The sequence below is a fragment of the Olea europaea genome, unplaced genomic scaffold, assembly GCF_002742605.1.
Source record: "Olea europaea var. sylvestris unplaced genomic scaffold, O_europaea_v1 scaffold2020, whole genome shotgun sequence".
Taxonomy (NCBI): Eukaryota; Viridiplantae; Streptophyta; class Magnoliopsida; order Lamiales; family Oleaceae; genus Olea; species Olea europaea.
The window spans coordinates 1-13969 of NW_019238093.1; the positions used below are offsets into that span (position 1 = coordinate 1).

Consider the following 13969-nt stretch of genomic DNA (forward strand, 5'->3'; position numbering starts at 1 on the left):
GTGGTCGAAACTGCAAGGTGCCTAAATGAAACTAACTGCATTTAAATATATCCCAATATGTTAAGGGAATAAATCTCACATCGGTTAAATACCGAAATATTGAACAACTTAAATAGATTTTTGGTCACTCTTCTTAATAAGGTTGACTTTATTAAGATGGATCCCAAGTCTGAACATGGTATCAGAGCCCAATAAACTCCAACGAACTATTCGATCTGATTAAGTCTCAAAAATAAGGGCACAAACTTCAAGATTGGTCTGCTCAAAAAGAGCCACCATCTTGCGGGGACATGTTAAAGGAATAAATTCCACATCAATTAAATACCGAAATATTGTCCAACTTAAATAGATCTTTGGTCACTCCTCTTAATAAGGTTGATCTTATTAAGATGGATCGCAAGTCTTAACACAATAAATATAAGGTATAGTTAACGAATCTTTCACACTTGTAATACAATTTCTTCTCGAGTATTACTATTCAACTCCATTGGAGTTGAACACCAGTTTAGGTGGGAGTATGGTGACACATCCTACTTGACTGAATTTTATTTTAAAGAAAAATTAAATTAAATACATTCATCACTTAACTTCCCACTACCACTAAAAACCACCCATTTCTCTTTCTTCATTTCACTGTAAATGTTTTCCTACCTCTTTCTCTCATTAACCTATTCTTTCATATTCTAATTTATCTCTTTCACTACTCCATATCAATTTTGACCATCGTCCCTCGCCAATATACACCGCCGATCGGAAATTCAAGCTCCTCTTCTTAATCACCACCAAACAAGCTGTTGAAACACTACCAAAAGAGGGATAACCATCTCGTCTGAGGTGGAGGAAGAAAGAATGTCATTATTGGATTCAAAACCAGCTCCATTAAGGTGAAAATGGTTTGGAAAAGGGAGAAAAGTCAGTAGTGGTTGCTTTGAAATTCATGAAAACTAGAGTGATATTGAATTTCAGTCTAAATTGGATTTTAATTATAATAATATTTTGTTAGTTTATGTTTTGGAAGCTAGTGAAAGGGTTAAATTGATGCGTAAACAATGGATTACGAAAACCAATTTACTATTCTATTGCAAAATGAAATCTAGGGCTTTGGAGTTTCGTAATCTTTCTACTATGAAATTTGTCAGATTTTTAATTTTTTAATACATTATTTTTAGTTTTTGATACATCTAAAATATTTTTCTTCTTTTTTTTTCTTCACATTTTTTCTTCTTGGAAACTAACTTCTCTACATTGGAGACCCTTCTATTCTTGGTGGTTGCCCATATCTTTGAATAGGAAGGGGACTATGAAGTCCACTTTTACCAAGAGATTTTCGAAAGTCACCAATATTATCACAACAATCAATATTACTTATAGTGGCATTAGTACTTGTCGAAGAGCTCCTCAGATCTGATTCATTTCATTTTATTTTAATTGAAACTCATCCATCAAGTTCAATAATACAGTGCAACTCTCAAGAGAAGAGACGGCCAAGCATGCAACATCATGTAGTTTCTTTTGCAACTTGTGATATAACTGAGCCTCTTCGTCATCTTTCTAATCATCATAGGTAACTTTCACCTTTGTGTAATACCTTTTTAAGTCCTTCCTCCAACATGCTAAGATATACATTTCAGGGACTTTTTGAATATTACATCTCAAAAGAACTAATAAAGTATGCTTGCATAAAATCCCTCTAAATTCAAATAATCGACAAGCACGTTTGATTTCATTTCCCCCTTCATCGCAATAAACAGTAAAGTGGAGTTTTTTGTATTTATCTCCAACCAATATATCCTCAACCACATCAAACAATCTATTTTTCTCGTCAACACAAGAAACTTCACATTATAATTTTCCAGTCAACTGTCTTTGAAATTCTTTGAACTTCGAATTAGTACATAAACTGTGAAATTGCTTTTCTATTCGAAAATGTGTTACACAAGGAATCTATTTAGTAAAAGACTGAAAATCATCGCAGTTTTCCTTCTTGACATTGCTTCTTAAAGCATTATCATACTCATGTTCAACAAATTATTTCAATGTTGTCTTTGAGCTTACATAGTCATCAAAGAATGCATTCATACTCTGATTACATTGCGTGATTGACATACCAGCCCAAAATGTGTCCTTTACAAATGTAGGAACCCAATGGTGCCTCTCTTTATACAAATGAACTAACTACACATTTTCAGAAAGGTTGGACTCAGTAATGAATTGCTCGCACTTTTCCTCAAATTCTACTTTCCCCGATGATTCGTAAACAATGCTATGCAAGACACTTTTAATTTTTTTCGTACAACTTGTAGCCTCTTAATTTCTCTGGTATCTTTTTCATTATAGGCTATAGACACCAACGATGCCAAGTGTTAGCAACCTCAATAGCTTTCTGTATTGCTTTGTCTTGATCTATAATTATAGCACCCGGTGCATAACCAAACACTGCCAAGTGCGAAACAACCAAATAAATGTATCGGTATCCTCACTTGATAATAACCCACATCCAAATAAAATGGAGTGTCGATGGTGATTTATGCCTACAAAAGGTGCAAAGGGCACATCATATTTATTTGTCAGGTAGGTTGTGTCAAGTGTAACTACACCACCGAATTCTTCGTAAGCTGCCCTGCTCCTTGCATATGCCAAAAATAAATTTCTAATTTGAGAATTATCATCTACAACCATCATATGAAAGAAGATTGAATTCTTTTCTTTCATTCGAACAAAATAATTGTGGATCACTAGAATATCTCCAACACCAAGTCGTAATTTTCTCTTCTTATCAATAAAATTTCTACAATCTTTCTCCAAAATGGCGAAGCGCATGCGGAACGGGCATTGTCTTGACCACCAGCTTCCATTACAGATGACTTATAATTCTTCGCCAATTCAATCTTGGCTTGATCATTCAATTCAAGTTTTCTCTTAGCACCTATGCTAATTTCCCTATTACATTAGTAAAATTGTGATTCCAATGGACTCAGCCCATGATTATGCTCTAGTATAGTAGAATTTATCTTGCACTTTCCATCCTTAAATACAGAAGTGTTAACCTTAGCTTTGTACCCTACTTTCATCAATGGGTTAGGATTGAGGTAATTTTGTTTTATAGACCTTAAATTCCCAGCTCGACAACGTGATAAGCAAACAAATGTCAAATCTCCAAATGATCGTGTTGTTCTCCTTTTAACTCCAATGCCTTCTTTTTTTCCCATATTGTTTATAATACCCAAAAAGGTCGTGCAATGATTCAAAAGTTTTCCCAACCTTAGGTGCTTGAATAATTTCTTTACCGACTAAGTTCTTATTTTCATCTTGTTCATCCACATATTCTTCATTGCTTATATCCAACATATTGCCTTCTTCAATCAACATCTCAATCGCTTTATAATCTACGAAAAGATAAACAGTAATCAATCAAATCAAAATATTCTTCATTTTTCTCTAGAAATGTCAGTGAAACAATCTCTAAAAACATGCAAATGTGAAAATTCAATGATTGAGAAAAAACCAGGCCCAAACGAAATGGCAAAAGCATCCACGTACAAAGTTTCAATTGAAATGCAACTAAGCCTATGTAACACTTTCATTCAGATTTAAATTACTATAATCAAAGACAATATAAAAACACAAATATTTCAAAAACCAAAAATAATGTATTAAAAAATAAAAAAAAATCTAACAATTTTCATAGTAGAAACTAGAAAGATTACAAAACTCCAAAGCCCCATATTTCATTTTGCAATAGAATAATAAATTGCTTTTCATAATATGATGTTTACACATCAATTTTAACCATTTCGCTGGCTTCCAAAACATAAACTAACAAAATATTATTATAATTAAAATCCACATTAAACTGAAATTCATTATCACTCTAGTTTTCATGAATTTCATAGCAGTCACTACTGACTTTGTTCCCTTTTCCAAACCATTTTCACCTTAATAAAACTAGTTTTGAATCCAACAATGATATTCTTTTTTCCTCCACCACCGATGAGATGGTTACCCTCTTTTGGTAGTGTTTCGACAGCTTGTTTGGTGGTCATTAGGAAAAGGAGCTTGAATTCTCGTTGGCTGTGTCTATTAGAGAGGGGCTATGGCTACAATTGATGTAGAGTAGTGAAAGAAATGAACTGAAATATGAAAGAATGGGTTAGTGAGAGAAAGAGGCGAATACATTTACAGTGAAATGAAGAAAGAGAAATGAATAGTTTTTATTGGTATTGGGAAGTTAAATGATAAATGCATTTAATTTTTAAAACAAAATTTCACCAAGTAGGATCTGCCATTGTACAGCCATCTAGATTGGGGTTCAGTGGGGCTGAATAACAACCATAATGCTAGGTGTCCAGAGTCCTTATTACAGAAGCCCTATAGAATTTTGAAAACATCTGACGTGGAAAAAAATGGTAGAAAAAGGGGGGAAATCTGGTGGTGCTAAATTTTTCGCCAACATCGAGCATTATTGTTCCCCAAATACAAGCCCTAAAGAAACGGAACAACTTCTTGCGAGCCAGCCGGAGACATCTGCAAGACCAAATTCCCTGCTCCATGTTCCTTTGTATTTCCTCAAATAAAAGGTTGCATTTTCGGCCATAACACTTGCAGCTCGAGAATTCTCAACCCCAATTTGTATTTCTCCAAAAAGAAGCTCACATTTTCGGCCAAAACACTTGCAGTCGCGAGCCGACCCGACGCCCATTGTAGCAGATTGTTTCCCTCTCCGAAACAATGTCACATTGTTTGGCCGAAGCACTTGCAGCGTTAGCTGACACGACGCCCTACCGGAGTATCCCATTTCGGAGAGTCTTCCAACTGCGACGCCCTACCGAAGTATATAAGGTGACATGTTTTCACTTACTCCCCTGTCCCCCGTACACCTTCTCTACCTACAAACAAGAAAGTGAAAAATTAGATGCAGTTTGACTAGCATAATAATATGCAAGGTTGCTTCCTCCTTTCTAGCGTGAATACTCATAGTAAATTGAGCAAGATTTAACAATTTCTTCCATAATACTATCCAGTGATATCCAATCTTCTGTTCCAACAAGTTAATAGCGGCGTACATTTTAGTAATAGTGTGCATTTGTTGTGTGTAACCTTCCAATTAGTGTTCGGTAGAAATGTATAAAACGTATGTTGATTAAAGCGGACATTGCCATCATTAAGGTTTTGTTAAATTCGTATCTCGCTTTGCTGGTAATTGTTGGACCTTGTTCTCACATTAACTGGTAATTGATTTGAATTATGTTAACCTTAATGGAGTAACATATGTTGTGGCAGCATGCATTTTTTGCAGTTTTATGCAGGATCAAATTATAATCAATAGTTGCTACTAGTAAAATCAATTAATAAATATGAAGATGTATTTTCTTCTTGAAAGTGAGACCTACAGTGCTATCAAAATAATTTCCTCTAATGAAAATGAAAATTTTCACAACACGACTACATCTACTAGTTATATATACATTAGTTTTTCCCACTATAAACAAGTACAAATTATATGCAGTTTTTCTATAAAATCAGAATTCTTTTGCTTATTATGTAGGCTTCATGCAAAATCATAACATTGGATACTCGCATCAGAAAAAAGATTTCAAAAATGAAAGTGAGGAATTTCAATCTTTGCCAGGAAATTAAGGTACTGTATCTGGTCCTCATATTTTCAATATGTGAAAGCCTTTAATATTGTTATTTATCACCTTATATTTTGATTGCAGCGCACGAAATGATGAGAGACAGGAATGATGTTCCCATGGTGCAGTCGGAAAATGAGATATTTGTGGACAGTAGCAACATTGTTGGCAACGAATCGCTAGGAGGAGATGGAGAGCTATTGCCTGAGGTTGGAATGACATTCGCGAGTGAGACAGAGTTGTTTGACTTCTACAAGAGATATGCTTACGCCGTTGGCTTTCCTGTGAGGAGAAGGAATTCAAAAAAGGACGACGACGGAGTAGTCAGATATGTGACATTCACGTGTGGTAGTGAAGGGCGAAGAAGTAATAATAGTACCACTGTTTTGAAGCCACAACCAACGAGTCAAATAGATTGTAAAACGAGGATATCTGCATCTGTAGATGTCCTTGGAAAATGGAGAATCAACACTGTGAACCTTAAGCACAATCACAAAACAAGCCCTTCGAAATCTAGACTTTATCGATGCAACAGAGAACTAAGTGCAATTGTGAAAAGAAAGCTTGAGGTGAATGATGTGGCAGGAATTCCACTTCACAAAAGCTTCAACTCCACAGTTGTGGAAGCAGGTGGATACGAAAATATGACTTATGTTGAGAGGGATTGTCGGAACTATATTAAACGGGTGAGAATATTAAGACTAGGAAAAGGAGATGCCGCAGCTTTGCAATCATACTTTTCGAAGATGCAGTCACAGTGTTCAGGATTTTATTTCAGTATGAATTTAGATGACGAGGGACGCCTAAAGAATGTATTTTGGGCAGATAATAGGTCTAGACAAGCATACAAAGAGTTCGGAGATGTTGTCACGTTTGATACCACGTATCTCATGAATAAGTATAATATGTCTTTCACACCTTTTGTTGGAGTAAATCACCACGGACAATCAACACTGCTTAGTTGTGGTTTGCTGTCCAATAAGGATACGGGCACGTTCGTATAGCTATTTAGGACATGGCTCGAGTGTTTGCATGGCCGACCTCCCCATAGAGTTATTACTGATCAAGATAAGGCTATGCAAAATGCGATTGCGATTGTCTTTCCAAATGCAAAACACAGATGGTGTTTATGGCACATCATTAAGAAGTTGCCTGAAAAGTTTCGCTATCACAATGATAAAAGTTCAATATTTTCTTGTATGCATGATCTAGTATACGATTCGCAACGCGAGGACGAATTTGAAAATGGCTAGATGAATATGATCTGTAGGTTTGACTTACACAATAATGATTGGTTGTTGGGGCTATATGAGAACAGGCGTAAATGGGTACCTTGCTTCTTGAAAACCACTTTCTGGGCAGGGATGTCGACGACACAACGAAGTGAAAGTATGAATTCGTTCTTCGGTGGATATGTCCACTCGAAGACCTCTTTAAAACAGTTTGTCGAACAGTATGAAAGGGCGTTAAGGAATAAGGTCGAGAAGGAGTTTCAGGCGAAATTCAAGTCATACTCACAAATGGTGCCGTGTGCAACAACATTTGAAATGGAGAAGCAATTTCAGTCTGCTTACACTATTTTGAAGTTCAAGGAAGTGCAGGAGAAGTTCACAGGAAAGATGTACTGTGACGTCGCTTCAGTCACAGAAGGTTGTTTTGGGACGACCTACGAGGTTCGAGAGTCTGTGAACTGCCCTGGAGGCAGGAAGAAGAAAACATACAATGTCTTGTACCGGAACGACACATGCAAAGTTATTTGTAGTTGCCATATGTTTGAGTTTCGAGGAATTATATGCAGGCATGCGATCACCGTCTTCGATCGTAATGACGTCACAAAAATGCCAGAGAGGTATATAGTGCGGAGATGGCGAAGAGATGTCACTAGAGCGCATACAAGGGTTCGTGTGAAGTACACTGGGCTGGTTAGCACTCCTGAACAAATGAGATACGATGACATGTGTCAGGCATTTGTAGAGGTGGCAGGCCTTGCTTGCACTGACGAAGTTCGATCGCGTGCGATTATGGATTGGATACAATGTCAAGCTGCAGAGTTACGGTCTTTGAATTCTAGTTGTGGGAGCAATGTTCTTTCACAAGCTACTACTCACATAGCGAGCCAATGCACTGATTCACAAAATATCATCGGCACGAGCATATTAGATCCCAAATTATCGAAAAGGAAGGGGGCACCACGAAAACTTTGGAAAAAGGGCCCGTTGGAGTCGACTTCGAAAAAAGTGAAGGTATGTTGTTGTACTAAACCGTTTAATCATAAAGGATCATAAAGGATCTCAATTACAAAATCATTTAATGTTCGATTTATATGTAGGTTGCTTCGACTACATGCAAAGGAAAGAGACCGAAAGATACTCATTTTCCCGTGGAAGTCGCTGCACCGGTTGTACATATCACTCCAGAACTTCAATGTTTGCAACCAACACCATTCTCATATTCCCAGCTATTGTTGGTACGTTTATGGATTTTCCCTAGTTTTAAGTTGATGACTGTGCATTTACGTTCTTATTTGATGTAGGGAGATGCCATGAGCCAAATGTTTACCCAACAATTACCTTCGTCTACTTTGACCCCCCCTCCTCGTCGACTAATGCCACAAATCAATTCAAGTTCTTTTTTAGCCCCCCCCCCCCCCCCCCCCCGTCGACTAATGCCACAAATCAATTCAAGTTCAATCCTCGGGTCCGTACTTTGCTCCACCACCTTTTCCGCAGCAACGTGCTACATTTATCGGAATGGGTGAAGTTTTGTTAAATTCTGATCAGGTGAAATTTTTCATTTCTCTTAAAGTTTATCATGATTTATGCCTTTTTTCTCTGCTATTCTTCATTTATTTTTACTGTTTTTGAGTGGCGTGCGGTGTGATCTCGTTCATAATGGGATCCCGTTAATTGAAGTAGAATAGATTTATTTTCTCTGCTATTCTTTAATGGCATGATTTTGGACTATTTGACTCGTTTGGTTGTCAAGTGCTTGATTTTGCTACTTTAATTGTGATCTGCTATTCTTCCCCTGGTTAGCTAATTATGATTGATGCTAAGTAAAACTTAGAAGACAGGGCAATCAAGCGGGAAATATTTCTATTTTCTTCTTTTGCGTTGTAAGAGTTGTGGCTGCGTAAAGTGTCTTTTGCTGATTCTGTATGAGTGACTGCTTGCTATTTTACCGATTTCTAGTAACGAGCTTGTTACCTTTTGGAGCCAATGCCTATGTACTATTACATAAATTGTATCTATTGTTCCATCTATTGTAGTATTTATTTCATAAAAGGCATCCATTCTATAGTAGAACTAGTATATGGGTTCTTCCCTTTTTCTTCTTTATTTTTTTTTTCTTGGTGGGTTCGTTTGAGTTCAAAACCTTCTCTACTTTCATGGCATATTGATCTTTATCCCAAAAAAGCTAATTTGTCTTGCTGATGGGTTAATAAAAAAATTCTATTTTCTTGCCATCTAAATTCATATAGCTGATCCATCCTTTCATATTTGACATTGATTAGCTGCATTGTAGTTAATAGTTGAAACTGTCATCTCCTTCACTATTCTCAAATTGGGCAACTACTCACCAAGGATTCTGTATTCTCAGGCTACAGCAAAATCTGGAAGCAGCTCAAAATCATAGGAATTCTTTCATGAATGGATTGACATTCTGCAATGCATGAAGATCGAGAGTACATTTTATTTTGGGTTTTTGGCTTTTGATTGTACTATGTTATTTTGGGTTTTTGGCTTTCGACTGTACTACGTCCCCAAACATGTAAACATGTTCTGTGACATGTATTGTGACATGTAAACATTTTATTTTGGGTTTTCAACTTGTTTTGAGGCATGCTACAGCAGGGTTCATTTTATGACAGATTTGTCTCATAGTTTTCAATCTCTAAATCATTCCTTTCGGAATTGAAAAGCTGTCCAAGTTAGATAGGAGCCCTGATAATGTAAGTTGTTATTGTTCAAGAATGTCGAGTTCTTCAATACAAGTTAATGTTTTCATGTTTGCACAAAGTTTTAATTGGAATCAAAGACATCCAATCTTGAGTTTCCTCTGATTGTGAATGTGAATGAAGGCAAATTAACCAGAATCTTAACTAGAATCTTACCACAAATAAAGTCCCTCTCACATAACAATGAGAAGTCTCCTCTGATTGTGAATGTGAATGAATAAAACTCTAAACTAGCTAAAATATAAATTGATATTAGCTTAGGGATAATGATCAACCTATACACATCTCAGTTAATGCAATTCATATAAGGATCACTAACTGACACTTCCGTGGGTATAAATACAAGTGTTTCCAGGTTACACGTTATAAGCCAATTTAATTCCATGTTAATGACTTTACCATCAGAGTGTCCATGACCCATGACACTAGACTTAACGAGTGCATGATTGATAAAAAAATAATAAGTTTGCTACCCATTTCATTGACAATATAGCTAAATGAGGTAGTAAATGCCAAGCACAACGCTTGGACGATATGCTGAAACTTCTGGGATCGGATGCTTACCATCTGGACGTGGTTCAGTCATGTGATATGCTGAAACTCAAGATTGATAAACCATAACATTAATAAACAAGGATTGCATTCACCAACCAAGACAACCTACAAGTCATAATTTCCACAAAGAAGAAAATCCTACTGCTACACCATAGATTCCATATATTACTAACATTTGAACTACAAAACATCATAATGCCAATACCATATAGCCAAAGTATGAGTTATCTCTACAAAACATATTTTCACCATGTCATTAAAGGATCATATTCGACAACACTTATCCAACAGGAAACAAACCATTGTATCAGAAATTTCGAAAACCAACTATAAACATCAATCGTGGGCTTCTCCTTTGCCACTCACGTTCTCGCTTCGCTTTCCCTTGCGAAATGTCACGTTCAATGATATCTCAATGTCTCATTTTTTAGCTATTCAAGCCAGACTGTCGAACATGCTTGGCAAGTCATTGACTTCTTCGATGGCCGCAGGATAAAATGCCTCAGTAATAGTACTCGATTCTCCGCTTGCTTCTTCGTTGACAACCCAATCAAAATATCCACACTTACTACTACAGGTTCTGAATAATCACCCTTTATTACTAGTCTCCCTTTCAACCTCAAAACACATCTGCAATCCCAGTGCGCACCGTGGACATCGTTGTTTTACTGGGCAATCAATAAAGGAGTGCTTCATGCTTCTACAACCGTGACAAACGCCAACATTTCGTCCTCCCATCCTGCTCGACAAATCAAAAATTCAACTTTAGTGTCATTACTATACAAACTAATATGCAGACGACTATATAAATCGATACACTGCAAGCTTAACATACACTGCAGAACACATATTTCAGCAAAACCAGTGATTTTCGAGCAACACATTTCACAGTATGAAATGCAGTTCGTAAGAAGCATTTTACTCTATATTACTATAGAAACTTTCCCAATTCAGAAAGAACATTGATAATCAGTTCAAGATGAAGAACAATGTCAATTGTTCTAATTGTATAATTTCCATGTAATTATAAGATGATTCCATATGTAGCCAGAAGAAAGGTGCAAGTGCAATCACAAACACACCTTCTGCGTCTCGTTGCTCGGAGGTCGTTCTGAGGACGACGATTTTGGACGACGGAGACGTACTAAGCTGGAGATGAGTGTAGCGTCTGTGGGCGGAGATGATGGTCGGATTTCGCCTGCGATGGTTTTGACCTAAGCAACGGCTTCGACCGATTCAGATTTCGGGGAGTTACAATCGGAGAGCAGGGTTGTGGAATGAGGCATTGTAGACGGAGATGGGTATGTATATCACAGCAGCGTTGTGGACGGAGGCGCCAGAAGGAGCACGGTCGACCTTTTCTTCGCGAGATTTTTAGGGTTTCAACAAAAGGGAGATTCGAATTACGAATGAATGCGTCTATTTTGGGCAAGAATTGGTGTTTTATTTATTTGTTTCTTTTCTTCTTTATTCTACACGATATGCCAATGCCACATCATTCTGTTCAAACCCTGTGAAATCTCTTTCTGTAAGTGTAGCAGGATTGGAATAACAATACTCTTTCTTCTCATCTAATTATTACAATTCCAAAGAACAAATCGGGGAGATAGCCCCAACCTATTTTTTAGGTGACCAGATTGCAGAAGTGGTTGGCACATGCATTGTTTCACTAAAGAAGTTTAAGAGTCATGTTGGAGTAAATTTATTAGCGCGATGTGTAGAAAATTGGACATAAAATCTATAACGGGACACAAAATATAAGTAAGACATGATTGGCAAAATAGATGATGGAGTTGAAATCTATGGACATGGCTGACTCATACTTAACATTTTGGAGACCCAAATGGAAGTCATGATGGTCCTCTTGCGTAGTAATAGTACCTAACTCACCAATGGCTCCATGGGGAAATCCTCTGTGCGACCACATTTAGTAGGATAAAAAGCTATCAAACCAGTTTGTTCAGCAGGTTGTGGTAGACCAGGGGATCCATATCTGACATGCCACCAGCATTAGCCTCTTTCTGTTGTACCTCAGCCTCAATGGGGATTTTGGGGATGCCACCTCCAAAAGTCCCCTGTCTGATGATTGTCTTAAAGCGAAAAATGGAGAAGATGAGGGTAAAAAAAAAATTGATTATGCTTTGTCAAGAAAGAAAGATAAGAGCATATGGTCTCAAGGAGAATCCATTTACACAAGTAATTATAGCACTCATTGTATTAAAGGGTATTGATTCAAGAGAGACAAATGGCGGGGAAAATTTTTATTCAATGAAGAATGAAAAAGTCGTCTTTACAATATGCTTGCCCGTCTATATAAATAACTGATTTAACAAAATACCAATCGGAATAGTGATATCTAATAGTCCCCCTCTAGATGGCGATGAATATCAAGAACTGCCATCTTGGAAAGTAAAGCAAATAAAGATGCAGAAGACAGTGCTTTGGTAAACACATCAGCAAGTTAGTGATGAGTGCGAATTGGAATAAGCTTGATAAAGCCATCTGTAATCTTGCTCCTAACAAAATAGCAATTTATCTCAATGTGTTTCGTCCGTTCATGAAAGATAGGATTGGTGGCAATGTGTATCGTAGCCTGGTTATTACAAAAGAGAACAGTCGGTCCAGAATGTCGGATATGAAAATCAATCAACAATTGATGGAGCCAAATTAGTTCACTAGCTATTGAGGCAAGGGCCCGATATTCAACGTCTATAGAGGATTGTAAAATGGTTTTCTGCTTCTTAGCTTTCTAAGAGATCATAGAGTTACCAAGAAAGACCCAAAATCCTGTCACAGACTTTCGAGAATCCAAACGAGAGCCCCAATCGACATCCTCAAATGCTCATAGTTGAAAATCAAAAGAAGAAGAGAACAACAAGCCTTGTCCAAGGAAAGCTTTCAAATATTTCAGAAGGTGATGTGCTATGTCCAGGTGAGGATGCCTAGGGGAAGATACAAACTAGCTTAGTTTGTGGACAGCAAATGTGGTGTCTGGCCGAGATATAGTGAGGTACTGTAAACGTCCAACCAATCGTCTGTAGGAAGAAGCATCAGAAAGGAGGTCTCCATCGAAAGAAGTGAGTTTAGCCTTAGGATCCATAGGTAAAGAAGTTGGTTTGCAAGCAAGAAAACCAGTATCTTTGATCAGCTATAAAGTGTAATGACGATGTGATAGAAACAAATTTTTGGCTCATTGGGGCAATTTCCAAACGAAGTACTTTAGAGAACCAAGATCTTTGAGTTTGAATTGGCTATGAAAGAACTTCTTTAACTCCTCAATGCCAAACAAATCAGAACCTATGATGATGATATCATCAATGTACACCAGCAAGGCCACAAAAGAGAACCCTTCACCTTTAGTAAATAGAGAGTAATCTGACTTGGATTATGTAAAGCCATGAAGAACAAGGGCCTAGGAATACTTTGTGAACCATTGTCGTGAAGCTTGTTTTAGGCAGTATATTGACCTATGCAAATAGCAAATAAGTTTCTCCTCCTCATGATCAACTTTCCTGTGGGTATTGTATCTTAAGGGAAGGTCTATGAAAACCTCCTCAAATTAGTCTCCATTTAAAAAAGCATTGTTGACATCCAGTTGAAAGAGATGCCAACCTTTAATGGAAGTGATGCTAAGCAACATTTTAACTGTAACTAACTTTGCAACTGGTGAAAAATTTTCTATAAAGTCCAAGTCCTCTTGTTGTGTATATCCCTTTACCACTAACCGAGCTTTGTAACGTTCAATGCTACCATCTGACTTGTATTTTATTTTATAAATCCACTTGCACCCAATTGAATGTTTGCCCTTTGGGAGGGGTTGAAC

The 13969-nt window shown here is 37.2% G+C and overlaps 2 protein-coding genes across 2 annotated transcripts; both read left to right on the forward strand.

Moving 5' to 3' along the window:
* The first annotated feature begins 5546 nt into the window (after positions 1–5546).
* On the forward strand, positions 5547–6886 carry LOC111379685 (protein FAR1-RELATED SEQUENCE 5-like). The gene is made up of 3 exons (XM_023003110.1): positions 5547–5638; positions 5718–6599; positions 6702–6886. Exons 2-3 carry the CDS (start codon positions 5726–5728, stop codon positions 6884–6886), a joined length of 1059 nt encoding a protein of 352 aa, XP_022858878.1. The 5' UTR covers positions 5547–5638; positions 5718–5725.
* Positions 6887–7918, forward strand: LOC111379686 (protein FAR-RED IMPAIRED RESPONSE 1-like). The gene has a single exon (XM_023003111.1). It carries the CDS (start codon positions 6887–6889, stop codon positions 7916–7918), a length of 1032 nt encoding a protein of 343 aa, XP_022858879.1.
* Positions 7919–13969: the final 6051 nt, after the last annotated feature.